At 43.7% G+C, this 13,469-nt stretch overlaps 2 protein-coding genes across 2 annotated transcripts in view; one reads left to right on the top strand and one right to left on the bottom strand.

Moving 5' to 3' along the window:
• The window catches only part of LOC131260164 (NADH dehydrogenase [ubiquinone] 1 alpha subcomplex subunit 6), a 115,627-nt gene that overhangs the window by 74,587 nt on the left and 27,571 nt on the right, over window positions 1-13,469 (bottom strand). The window lies entirely within an intron of this gene.
• LOC131260166 (piercer of microtubule wall 1 protein) lies at window positions 8,720-9,221 on the top strand. The gene is made up of 3 exons (XM_058261839.1): window positions 8,720-8,825; window positions 8,926-9,034; window positions 9,110-9,221. The coding sequence occupies exons 1-3, from the start codon at window positions 8,720-8,722 to the stop codon at window positions 9,219-9,221; spliced, it is 327 nt and encodes a 108-aa protein (XP_058117822.1).

The raw sequence follows: 13,469 nt of genomic DNA, 5'->3' as shown, positions 1-13,469 counted from the left end.
TAAGTGCCAGGAAATAATTTCTACCAGTTTTCTTTTCAAAAGATGCTGGAAATTTGACCCGATTCCATAATAGTTCTAAAGATGTCTACTAAGATCAGGATAATGTTCCGTTGGTGGTAAATCTAGGCATCTTTCGACAAATGTTGTATACCGATCGATTCCGGACACTTTTCGAGTATCGTCAACACTTGTATGATCTCATAAAGTGGTCACTCTTGGACAATACATGGCCTATTCTTAGGATCGTTATTTTACTCAGAGAGAACATTGTAGAACATCTAAACTTTTACCAAAGGTTGGCTTGTCTAAGGAATAAAATGGGTGAAGTAGACCATGTCCCACAGATAATTTATAATTAGTTCAATGTTTCCAGGTCGATTAATGGCCTCCGAACACCATACCACATACTCTCAACTACTGTGTTTTATAGTTGGAACAACGTTGCTCGTATTGATGATTGAGTTCGACGTCAAGTCTCTATTGTTGTTCGTTTTTTTGGCCACAATTACTTAATTTTGTCTGTATGAAGTCTGTATATAGTGTATAAAACACTGTGCCGACACGCCAATGGCATCAAAATACAGCGATTTGCAAATCTCCAGTCTTCCTTATTCTTTCCTTAGAAATGAAAAATTTGCAACGTACAATTATGCAATGTTATTGTTATTTACAAAACATCTTCTTAAGAGTTGTAATCCAAATCATATGATTGGTGATCTAGACACTCCTTTCTTCATGTTTGAGAACTCTAAGTATGGAGGACTTCATAGCTTTTCGAGCAATCACCCCCTCATAGCGATTGAGTAACCACGAAAGATGTCTGTTTGAAGGGTTTAGTCTAGTTGTACCCCGGTTAATTCGACAAATTGTTAGTTCCTGAGACTTAGCATGATATTTGCCACAGGGTTCATCAACTTCCCAAGTTAGGTTCCCTTTACTTCACATGAAAAAGATAGTTCTCTATCGGTTGCAGCTGTTTGCCTAGTTTCACCGGCCATTTCACGTTGGATGATGATATAAAATTGTTGCCATCATACTTTTAGACCCTTAATAACTCGAAATAATGGCTAGATTGATATTTTGACTACTAGAACCTCACCAAACCGGTGTTTTTCTTCAAGAAAGGTGGGTGTACGGATACTTTTTTGTCATCGATTTTGAGCCTTTTTTTTGGGTTTCTATAGAACAAAGTGACCTACAAGTAACTTTCTCGAAATGTTAAGACCTCATTGGATAGAATAGAAGTTTATCTACGATATGTCGTTTAAATGGTTGTCCTAGGTCACGTAGTCGCTGAGATAACTAGGCTTGAAGTTGAAATTGGTGACTGTACGGATACTTTCTTGTCAGACTGTAAATAAACGCGGTGTACATGAAAACTAGATTTGCCATCGAGGCGTGTTGTGTTTTGCATTTGATGGCTACCTAGCAACGCAAGACAAGAGTGTCTCGCCGACATCCATCGGCCGTCCATTCAACTTTCAGAAGAAGTTCTTATCTATATGGAACTCGGATTGATCAGCTTAGGTGGCAATCTTGAATTAGATATTCGAAGCAAGCATCGATTGAAAAAGTATATAAGAATAATTGTGGAAATTGGAAAACAGTCATAGGTAAAGCGATGAAGCGGTTTCAGTTCTCTCACTTGAAGTAAATTTCTATTGCGCTTTTCTCTTCAAATATTTGTTCAGTTGTTAAATCAGTGCAATTAACTCAACATCAACAGGAACACAAATGCTTTGTATGTTTTAGACATAGACTTGAACTTTTCTTTTTTAACGTTTTCCAAATGCGAGCTCTGCAAAAGCAAACATTCAGAAATCCATTCCGGATGTTTTTTTTAAAGGTAAATCTATTTTGGTATCGTTGGAAATTGAAATAATGCATTTAACACCACATAAAAATAGCCGTAATGGTATTGCTTGCATAATGAAAGGGTTATTTTGCTTGTTTATGTTTCGCTGTTCAGGCTGTAGGGTACCTCTCCCAGAGGGCATTTGTGTGCGCGAGGACACGCAACATTATGTTACCCTAGCCGGATCGCGCCTTTCATTTACGTGTGTTTGCCAATGTCGCTGTGTCACTTCCGCTCTAATCGATGGTTGTACTGGTGGATTTGGTTTATTATATCGTACCGACTCGGCGGAAGCACGAGGTTGGCTGTAAATTGATATATTTGTAAGTTTATCGTGCAGCATTGTGTGTGTGTGCACGGTGCTCAAGAAGGGCGGATAAGGGTCACCATTGCGGTTTTTATGGACCGTGGGTGGATGGTACTTGGGGCGGCGTAGGTGTAGTAGGGGGTGAACACGGGGTACGGAAAACACGCCGAAGCATGTGGATGAATATTGAACAATTCAAAAGGTCACGTAGTGGCATGCTTGACTGACTTGTGATGGCCCTCGGAGGTTCCCGGAGTGCGGCGCGTGGTGATATCAACAGCTTCGAATCGAAATACGCACGGCACACTCACGAGTATCACGAAACGAGCGGTTCGTGGCGGGGTGGAAAATGTACAGCAAGGAAGAGAAAACAGAAAAAAGACGGTAATTAAACATCCTCCGGGCGACTGTCGTGCCCGCGGCGGTGCTTATCGTTCGCTGGCACCCGTCAGTGCGATTTTTATGGGAAATTCATCCACCCGGAGGAAAACACTCCGACACTGCTCCGGTTGCCGTTCGCCCGGGAGAACACAAACGCGATTGCGTTCCAGCGTCGTTGGAAACGGATCCCGAGCCACGTCTCGTCTCGTGTCCTCGGGGCTTTTGTTTCGGAATGGAAATCAATGCATGGTGGTGTGTTGGGAAAGCGTTCTATTCTGGGTGGGAAAATCCTACTCCATACCTGCAATCGATGTGGTGAATTCAATTAAATAGCGGTACATATCGCCGTTGCCAATTGCTTTATGGTGATTTGAGGCTACCGGAAACAGGTTTGTTTCCATGGAATAAAGGCACGGATATTAAAATGCCAGCATGAAGCTTAGGGATTATATTTCTATTTAATACTGACAACTCATTGTTGAAAATTTTAGGTTTAGTATCGATAGAACACTCAGTAATTTCCCACTTCATGAACTCACATCGGATTGGCTGCAGTCGTAATGGGATGCACTCAGCAAGAAGTGTTTTCCATTGAAAGTAAAACCAAATAATCAGCACCAATGGTTTGTAAACGATTCCAGTGAAATAATTTTCAAAATTTGCAACTAAACGAAACTGTTTAAAATTTCTCATTACAAACCAAACCTGGGGGTCAAAATGTTTTCTACATCCAGTTGGGGTTTGTCTATCTAAGCCAAAAACGTGCTATTAAAAATGTGAATGATTGAAATCGATTTCATTTATTGTTAGAGAAAAGAAAATTATCAAGTTCCATATGGATTACCAATACTTTATACTCTTCTCTTACATTTTTTCTTCGTTTACAGCTTTTAACATTTACTCTGCACCGGAGTCCACATATTTTAATTGCATTTGTCAATCAATTACGATTAAACCTGGGAGTATTACAAGTCACCAGTACCATTAACTGAATTAATCACCGCAGTACCCTTCACGGAATTATTCTTCATTCGTATCTGATCAAAATCCATGCTAAGCTCAATTAAGTTGAGCTGAACTGAACTGCTGTTGACGCGGTGTTCGAGGGAAAACCACACAAACACATTATCCGCTCGAGTTTACTAAAAAGCAAAAAGGCAAAAGGACTCGCTTTTTAGTGATGTTGAACGTGTTGCCACCCACCGAACCAACCTGGCGAGCAACACAGTTTGCTGGAACTCGATTGCTCCCGATGGTGGAACATTTTCCACGAAAATGAATCATCCGGCGGGGTTGGATTTGATGTGATCTCAATTTTCCCACTTGAGGCAGAGAAAAAAGAACCTATCGCTTGAAAGCGCTCGCCTCTCCGTCCCCCTCGAGATGAATCGATTAGTCCCGGCTGACGAGAACAGAGGTCATAAACCAGTGCAGCAGCTTGCACCGGATGCCGCCGGGTGCGGGTTCCACGTTTGATCCGACTGTTTCGTTTCATCGTGTGCAGTTTGACGCTTCCGCTTCGACTTCACTGTCGTCCGTGTCGGGGTCGGGGTCGCTTCCGGGCGCACCGTCGAAAAACCGTGTGTGTGTGTGTGTTTGTTTGCTTGTGGATGGCAATAGCTGCAGTGTTTTCCCGCCCGTTGGGTGGGAAAGCGCAACGCGTGGGGCCAACCGCTTCGGGTGAATCATCCGGGGCGAGCGTGAAGCGTCAAGCAGGGTAGACAATAAGGCAGACAGTACGGCCAGTGCCACGGCGTCTGGGGCTGTGCAGGGTTTGCCGCCGGGGTTTTGCAGTTCTAGTGGTTGGTTATTGATTTTTCCACTTTCCACCGCTGGCTGGCGTGCCGCATTCTGGGCCACAGCTCGCCAATTTTGCAGCGCAGTTGAAGATGCTGTAGAGAGCGAACAGAATGACCGTGTTCGGTCAATTACAGGCAAACAACACACTCCACCGTAAGTCGAGGCGAATCGGTTGCCAAATCCCTGTTTGCCTCTCCTCCCTTGCCCAAGTCGCAAGCAAAAACAACAGAAAAGTGGTTTCTCGTGCCTGCCCGAAAGATGAAGGTGTAAACCGGCGGTCTGAAATGTCTTGTATCGCACCGCATGAATTATAATGTGACACGATTATGCTAATGCCTTCCGGTCACGCGAGCTCGCAAAAGGGAAGCCACAGATTGCAACAAACTATCTTCGGCACACCTATGCGGAGATCCGAGAAGCTTCTTAGGGGCCATTCGAGCCACCTTCCAGGGTATTGGGTTCCAAAGATAACACTTTACGCATGGAAACTCGTAAGAAAATATTGCCCGGGTGTAATGTCTAGCTTTTACCCGGTGGGTGAAAGGATTATGGACTCCTATGGTACAGTAATTAATGACAGAGGATTAACGTTCAGGTATTACTTGTATCATTTTTGAGTGTAGTATTAAACATTTAAAATACTTTAGAGACGTAACAGTATCTTGGAATTAGTAGTTATTTAAAAACAGACGAATAATAAAGATAACTTTAGAATACAGTAATAAATTACTCAAATGTTGAAGACTCATTTCTTTACTAGTAGCTACTCTTAAGTGATTAAATTTCCCATTAAACACGAGGAAAAAAAACTAAGTTGAATGTAAATTTAAAAACAAACATAAAAAGAGGAGACTTTAATTTTTAACTGAAAGATTCTCTACCGTATAGGTAAGGGACACACTTGTACGGCTTGCCAGGTTATTCTGTGTACCGTTTGAAAGCCATGTTGGTGGAGGAGACCTTGAATAAGTACTACGCACTTCGTAGGTTCGCACCCTGGAGCCTTGGAACGGTTGTAAGCACCCACTTTCTCATGCTTTTGCTTGCTGTCGTTGTTTAACGGTATGGTGCGAAGGAAAATGATGGATACTACGTATGAGCAAAGGTGCGTTAATGTGAGCGATGAATGCGTTGCATACGGTAAGCATAGACAAGGAAAACATTACTACTACCATTCATAGTCGTTGCTGGTTGCGAGTCTCCGGTGCGAATCGTTTCAGTGTCACGGATTGCGTCCGTCTTTTCGGTCCAGGCTTGGGGAGGTGCCTTCCGGAGGGGGGGCCGGGAACGAGTAATCTCGATTGCTAGAGGCTACGGTGACAATGACTGTGCGAAGCTGAGTGCCCCAATGGCGATGCCAGTGAATGCAACAATCAGGTGCTTTAATTTCCTCTCAACTACACACTTCAACTCACAAACAAACGGAACCATCGGTACGGATTACGCTCGTTTGCAGTACACTTTACGGAACAGCAAATCATAGGCAAACGAAATCACTGCTGGATACCACCATTCGATCATTCGTCCTTCACACAGGACCTCTTTTCGATGCTTGCGAAAACTGCGAGAGGCTTGAGCAACTCGTGTACTGAGGGAACGGGCCAGGCTACCTAAACTGCGATGCCTTCCGCGTGGCAGCTCGTTTGCCTTCCTCGAACGCACACATCGTGTCGGAAGAAAAATGGCCGTATCCACTGGTACTGCCACGCGAACCACCGCTTTGGACGGAACACTTTGGTCTTCCGCTAGGGTTTCTTCCGCTTTCCCCGTGCATCAACCCATCGTTGAGTGGATGCCAACTGTGGTAAGGAAGCTGTGTTCCTTTTGCTACTTTCCTATCGCAACCGATTGCCACTATCACTACACAGCACTACAACAACGATGGTGGTACTGACGATCATCACAACCACTACTCCTGGTGTTGGAGCATCCTTTTACGCTGGTTATAGGTATTTTCCCCGATCCAGCGTTCGTCGAATCTCTAAAATAACTAACTAACACTTTTTATTTGTCCCTCATAACATTCTTACATTCACCCACCTGGTAGTTTGAGCAATTAAGCTTTAAAATTTAGTTTAACTACAGGGGGAACCTTATGCCCACTTTGACAACTCCATCGTAGAACAACGAGCTATTCTTCAGCTGAATGTGCGAAAGGGGAGCAAAAATTCTCTGTTTATCACCAACACACACACATATAGGTCGAGTCTTCTATTGCTACGCTCCTGACGATGTTCCTGCTGATCGTGAACATTCATAGAGAATTCTTACTGCTTTTCAAGGGCCTCGAAAGCAGCGAGACTTTGCCATAACTCGTAGAAATGTATTTTAACTCGTTAACAGGAATGTACGAGGATCCTCCCGTGCAATGGCTGGCGAACACTCTCACATTTTACGCTTGTTTCCACGGTTCGATTGTACGTTGAACGGTATTTTATCTGGGTCAGAACACGCTAATGGTATGGTTAGTGAGGTGTCACTGTTTCGTTCGCTGTGTCCTTTTTTTTGCTCCCCATCGGTACGTGACCACCACTTTTGACACCTATTCATGTCGGGCCGGACACTCCCGACATTTTTCACGACAAAGAACCACCCTTTGCCACTCAATTCCGTTTAGATTTCCATGAATGAAACTTCGAGGCCACGAACGGGCTAGGAACGACGCGACCGAGGCTAGTTACGTAGCTGCTGGACAGAGAGCCGCCGAACCATTTCCGCACACCACCATTGAACGCATTCGTGCGTTCCAGCATTTTCCGCTCATTGTGTAACGCAATCCGCGTTCCGGATGGCAAGCCGTACGTTTTTCCGGACACTTTTCCCAAGCAATCTGTCCACACGGGGGTTACAGTTTCACCACCAACGAAGCTCGTTCCCTTTGCCAAAGGGTGCTATCGGTAGATTTTCCATCCAGCGGAACACACCTGCACTCGCCACAATCGATGCCTGACTACGACTAAGCGAACGGCAGTGGAAAAAGGCGATTTCATCTGTCCACGGTACGTTTGTGGTGAAGCACCAATATTGTTTCGCAGAGTGAGACATTTCGGGATGGCTGTGAGTGTGGTTAGGGGAGGTTTTTCTCACTCGTGAGAAACTCTTCTCGCATGCCGCACGCATGGAAATTTTGTCTGATGGACTGTCAGATGGTACGGGAAATTGTGTTTTGGTGAGATGCACCCGATTTTCCTCACCCGTAGCTCCGCGACCCTGGCTCACTCGGGCGCAGCACAAGCCGTCCATGTGGATGTGTGCGTGCGGAGGGTTTTCCCGTGCGAGAAGTGTCGTTCACCGGACCAAGGATCATGCGCAGGGCCAGCACGGAAAGCGCGTGTGTTATTGCCGAACCGACGATAGCCACACATAACCGCCAAATGTTGTTCGCTAGTCCTAGCGGGGTGTTTTGGGCCGATGCTGGTATTGGTGGAATGCTGTTTTGACAGCTTGTCATATGGTTACCGTATAGTATCCATCATAGTGGCCAAAAGGGGTAGCATAAATCGTGCGCTGGCCTTGTTTCTCATGAAAGCGTTGGAAAATGTGTCACGAGACGAGCGCAAGGCGTACGGGGAGCTGCATCGCTTGTAAGGGTGGCTTTTCGACACAGGGTGTCTATTTAAAATGGTTCATGTCTGTAGTTCAACCAATTTTATATTTTAAATAAATATAATAAAAATAATAATATAAATATTTTGCTTTCTTTGGCAAAAAGTACCCAATTTAAAAGGAATGAATCCAGATAAAACATTCGTTGTAAATCTATATAATCTTATTAAATCTTGAGAGAGTTTTAAAGGAGTGGTTAATGCGAGAGCTACATCATATCTCAGACCGTGTGGATTTGGATATCAACCAGTATTTGATTAATAAAAAAGGATGGGAACAAACATCTACTATTAATTTAGGCAAAATCGATGGCTTTGTATTCCACATTCGACAAAGAAATAAAGAGATTTATTTATCCATTTCGTTCTAACAATCGACTAATAAAAACTCATTAGTTGTTGTTAATTTTAATGATAGGAAACGCACGAACTACGGCATCAATCCCTACACCCACAATCACTGCCAGGTGCAGAAGTTTCACGAAATTTCCAAACAACACACTATTCTCTGCCTACTTCAAAAACTTTTGCAAATGCCGGCACAAGTCGCCCGCGGAAGTTGCCATGCAACTGTGCCGTCTGTTGTTGTTTTATCAAACCTCAGTAAACATAGTGCGGTTGTACGGATACGTGGTCGCAGGCTTTTTGGAATTGGCCCGCATCTGCCCGACCGTGTAGAAAACGGAGCGTATAAAAAAGGCGTGCACGTCGATTTTCGATCAGTTAATCACAGTCTTGCGGTGCAAATTGTGTTCGAAGCCCGGTCGTTGAATGTGGTGGGAAATGGATAGTGAAAACCAGAAGATTAGCGAACAAGCGCTGAGTACGGCCGATATCTACAAAGGACTGTCGCTGCCGAAGCGCCTCGAGAGCCCTTGTAAGTTATAACGTACGATAGTTAAATTGTTGGTTCGATAGTAGTTCCAATGCTGATAGGTGATTTTAATTGAGACCTGTATTCTTGAAATGTTTTACAGACCAATTTAGTGGATACGGATCGCAGAAAGAGGGACGTAATCCCATCTATCGCACATCGAACGCCGACTACGGATACTACCCCCCCTGTCCGCATACCGTTCCGCATAAGTATGTGTGGAGGAATTATTTTGCTATCCAGCGGTTTGGTGTGCGAATAATTGTGTATTTTGAATTGTTTAACAGGTACTTCCCAAAATCGCACAAATTCACAGGACATCTCTACCAGTGTGGAATGTTTCGGAATTATTCACTCAACACTGCCGTTGATCGCCCGTATTGCAAATATAATGAGTAACTGGAACGGGGGCAGGGAAACTGCAGAATGATCTATTGCTTATACATTTTTCGATAAACAGTTTTCTCTTTTAAATTACTTTTTTTATGGTTTTTGATCTTCACAAAGCTAAGAATATAATCAATTGATCATAAAGCTTTGAAACTATTACCAAATGTAACTGCTTACCATTGGCGTGCATTGAAATAAATTTTGTGACACGATTATTAAAATGGCGTTCTTGTTCTGGAATATCGCATCAGTTATAGTCGAAAATGTTTTTCAAATGTCTGAAAAGATGTTTTCTATAATATATGAAAAATGGGGAAAAAACTAGTTTAAAACTTTTGATAAATGTTTTAAGGATCAGGATGCTTCAAGTAAACCTGCAAGCCCTCTATGTTTCATTTCAAGAACTACTTGCGATTGCATGCAACTATTGCATGCTACTATTGTCCAGCATTTTGTGCAACGAGCGTTCGTTTTTCCTTTTTGCAGCGCAAGTCGTCGTCGAATGAAAAGCTGATTTTGCATGGTTTTGTTTCATTTATTTTCATAACTTTCATTTCAGTATTTGCTTGGTTGCATTAGCTATTAGAATTAATTTATTTCCACTGTGTTACGGTTATCTTTGCTTAGTATCTATGCACCCGCAAACGGGTATGTAATGTTCGTCCTGTGTCAATGGAGGAAATTTTCCGGGAAATACACTTGCGGCTACTATAGTAGATAATGGTAAATGTGTTGGTTGTTTTTTATATCTGCGTCCACGTGAGCCACCTCGACGGCAACGTTCACTCTTGAACAACTTATTCAACATTGATCCAGTAGCTACATTAATTCGATAGTGACTGTTATATTGCACCTCCCTTCGTCCTGCCATAACGGTAGGCGATTTTGGTATGGTTGGTTGGTTGGTAGGTTTGTTTGTTTGTTTGTTGGCTCCTTGCAGTTGCATCCGCAAGCCTTAGCAGTAACTATGGTGATTTTACATGATGGTCTGATTATTATGTTGTCGGCGCTACATAGTAAAAGAAACACTCACACACATCTCGAACGGATGCTGCAAAGGGACTTGGTAGATTTGTATTTCCGTTCCACAATGTATTGCTCATTCAACGATAACTTTGTGTAATGTTATTTTCGCAAGACGATTATGCAATCGACTTCAGCTCGCGTTCCGGTAACTTATGGTGACCCTGTCAGTGATGCAAGTCAGTTCGGAGCAACTAATAGCACAAACATTGCGTTCGCTCGAAGGGTAAAGTAGCTACATGGGGATTATTTCCAAGTGCCCGTAGAGAGTTTCACAGCGATGGAGCTGGGTGATGATTACTACCGGGATAAAACACACGACAACGATTACTTTTTGTTTAAATGATTTTAACAAAGTTCAACATCGTACAGATTCGTTGTCTATTTGATAAGGTTGTAGTAGCACATCGCTCTTCAAATCATTCGGTAACACATTTTGTCTATTTCTCATGACATCTCTATGTGTGTGTATGTTTGTTTGTAATTGCATGAACAGTACATTTCCTATCCACTTCCGGTGGTGTTGCATTCCATGGGGTCGTCTATTGTGTGTTGGGATTTTGTTGGTAGGGACAGATTTTCCTTGTAACGATTGAAACAACAACTCTATTACATTGATATTTGACATGCGCTTGGCTTCTCTTACTTTACGGTTACGATAATATCATCATCAAATCATTTTTTTTTTTGTTTCTCCTAAGCCTGCCTTTTCGCCCACCAGTTGTTTGCAGGTCGGCTAGCAGTTTGTTTGTTTGGTTTTGTTAAATTAGTTTGAACACGATTACGATCTTTGGTGCTATTGCGTTTATGGTTGTGATGGTTTTGCAAAGTAACAAGTAAGGTAGACACTAAAACTTAAACGCAGTAAAGTACAAGGAACGTTCAATCATACGGAACCGTATAATCATACGGAAGTACAAGGAACGTTCAATCATTTGTGATCGGTAATACCTTTGCTCAACATTAGATTTTCTTTTATGTTTCCTCCCGTCTTTGGTTTCGCGAGAAAAAGCCTGCACATAACAACTGTAAACTCGATAGCCGATAGTCAGAAGGGTTTGCTTAAATAGTGAAGTTCCATTTAACAACGAAGAACATTACTCTAATCACCAATCGTCCTTTGTGATACCTTCGCTGCGGGTTCGTTTCATCTTGACTTGCCTTTCTTGCACATTCTCTCGTATATGGGAGTAGTAGAGGATAGTAATCATAAGTAACTTCCAATCGAATACGGATGTCGCTAGAGCATAATGGGTTATGAGTTATGAGTAAATAGCACTTTTTTTTAAATGTTTTATCCGCACCAGCATCGCCTTTCCGTTCGTCGGTGTCCTTGCGGGACACCGCCGTTGATCTGACCCATCGTCCTTTTTCCCTAACTCACGATTGTAGAATTCTGTAAATATCAACTAGTCATATCTTAATAATATATTGTCTTCATATGATATATATTAATTACTGCTCGAACCTGCTTGTCCGATGGTGCCAGTTCGCCTCAAATGCACGCCCGGGTTTTTTTTCCGGTCCGGTGGAGTGAACCGGGCGTACCGCATTTGTCCATCGGTGATCGTGACCTTGCTGGAGGCGGTGGCTTTAACCGTTGGATAGGTAATAATTAATTGCTTTATCAATCTAACAACATTCATACTCATAATATTGGTAGATGTGGGTGTTCTCCATGCGTTTGCTGTAACCATTTCCCCGTCTCGTGCAGCGTCATCTCGTAGCAGGTGTACGACGGTTATGTTTTGAAAACAGATATTTTTAACGGCAATAGCGAAACTAACACCCATAGACGTAAGCTATGCTGAAAGCAGAAACACATCTTCGCAACATAAAAATCGGTACATTGTCATGTGCCGGTGAGTGGACGATCGTCCTGCGGGAAAGCGGAAATGAGCGCTCTACAAGAGTGCAAGCATTGAACGCGGTTTGAGTCGGTGCAGTTTCCGGCCTAGCCCGGCAGCGTTGGAAAATGTCCCGTACGGTTCTGGGCTTCCGCTTCCGGGAGGGGGTTGGGGTTGATTTACGCTACGCTACAAGTACGTCTAATCAGTCGTAGAAGTATAGTTTGGGTGCAGAAAATATAAGAATAACGCGCACAAGGTGCGGTGCATAGCTTGATTCGCTCGCTGATAGTGCAATGTAGACAGAGCCCTTCCGAGGAAGGTGATATGCGTGTGTTCTACGGAACGTACCCCCCGGGGGGACATAAAACATAGAGCTTCAGTTGAACGTCACGGCGCTAATAATACTTGGGTAGGTTGATTCAGTTTTGTCTTACACCCTACAGCCGAACAGATGCCGGCTCCATTACGTGCCTTACGATTTCCAAATGGTCTTTCCTGACACAAATCAACTCAGACAAAGGGTTCTCTAGAGCCTTGTGCCTCCAAACATCGGAGCTTTTGCTTGATGAAGATGGTTTCCGGTTTTTACTTATCTAGTTAAACGTAAATGCTGCGCCAAACCTCCCGTTGCCAGGGTTCGCTTTCTTTCTCGTTTAAATTTGTGCAAAGACAATCGTAAATGCATTCGTCACAGGTGATTGATTCCGGCACTAGGAGTGCCAGAGAGGGGATGGGAGGGTGTGTAGGGATGCCATTCGTGTTTGCATTCGCGTTTTTGCTTCCTTTTTCCATTTTCTAAGAGCTTAATGAGTATCGCTTACGATGCAGATTGCCCTACTCCCAGTGACTTTCCATTCTGCTCCCTCGCACCGAGACGAAGGCCAACACGTTGGAGTGACTACCGGTTCCATTTTCACTTCCTTCTACTACCATTTAACATCCACCTTCTTACCCACCGCGGTTACATGCCGCCATCATTTTCTTGCCCTTCCTTGCATTTGCTTTTGTTCTGTTGAAACCAGGAAACGTCAGAGGCAAATTTAGTAATTTCTCATTGGCTCACCATCTTGCCATCGATGTGTGTATCGGTAGTGTGTTACATTTAAAAGCTTATCGGATAGTATTACGCTTACGAAGCAATAGAAACGGCGAACGAACGAACGAACGAACGTATGAAGGGCGTTTTCCGATCGGATGCGGAACCAGGATGCGGGAGATGGGTGTGTGTTTTTGAGGGGTGAGAGCACCGTTTACTTGAGGTCGTAGTCGTCGTCGTCGTCGTCGCCGCGGTGCGCAGTTCGAGCCCAGGGCCGGGTGGAGGTGGCGGTCCGATCGGACGCCACGGACATGCTCTTGGTGAGCACGTTCGGGTCCTTCTTGCCGT

This window comes from Anopheles coustani, chromosome 3, assembly GCF_943734705.1.
Source record: "Anopheles coustani chromosome 3, idAnoCousDA_361_x.2, whole genome shotgun sequence".
In the NCBI taxonomy this organism is placed as follows: Eukaryota; Metazoa; Arthropoda; class Insecta; order Diptera; family Culicidae; genus Anopheles; species Anopheles coustani.
This window is presented reverse-complemented; position numbering and strand designations above follow the sequence as displayed.

Bases quoted from the DNA above. Each gene is read 5' to 3' on its own strand.
- LOC131260166 (XM_058261839.1), top strand. From the start codon at position 8,720: ATGTGGTGGGAAATGGATAGTGAAAACCAGAAGATTAGCGAACAAGCG. The intron at 8,826-8,925 runs GTAAGTTATAAC...AATGTTTTACAG, and splicing joins GAAGCGCCTCGAGAGCCCTT to ACCAATTTAGTGGATACGGA. The intron at 9,035-9,109 runs GTATGTGTGGAG...ATTGTTTAACAG, and splicing joins CCGCATACCGTTCCGCATAA to GTACTTCCCAAAATCGCACA.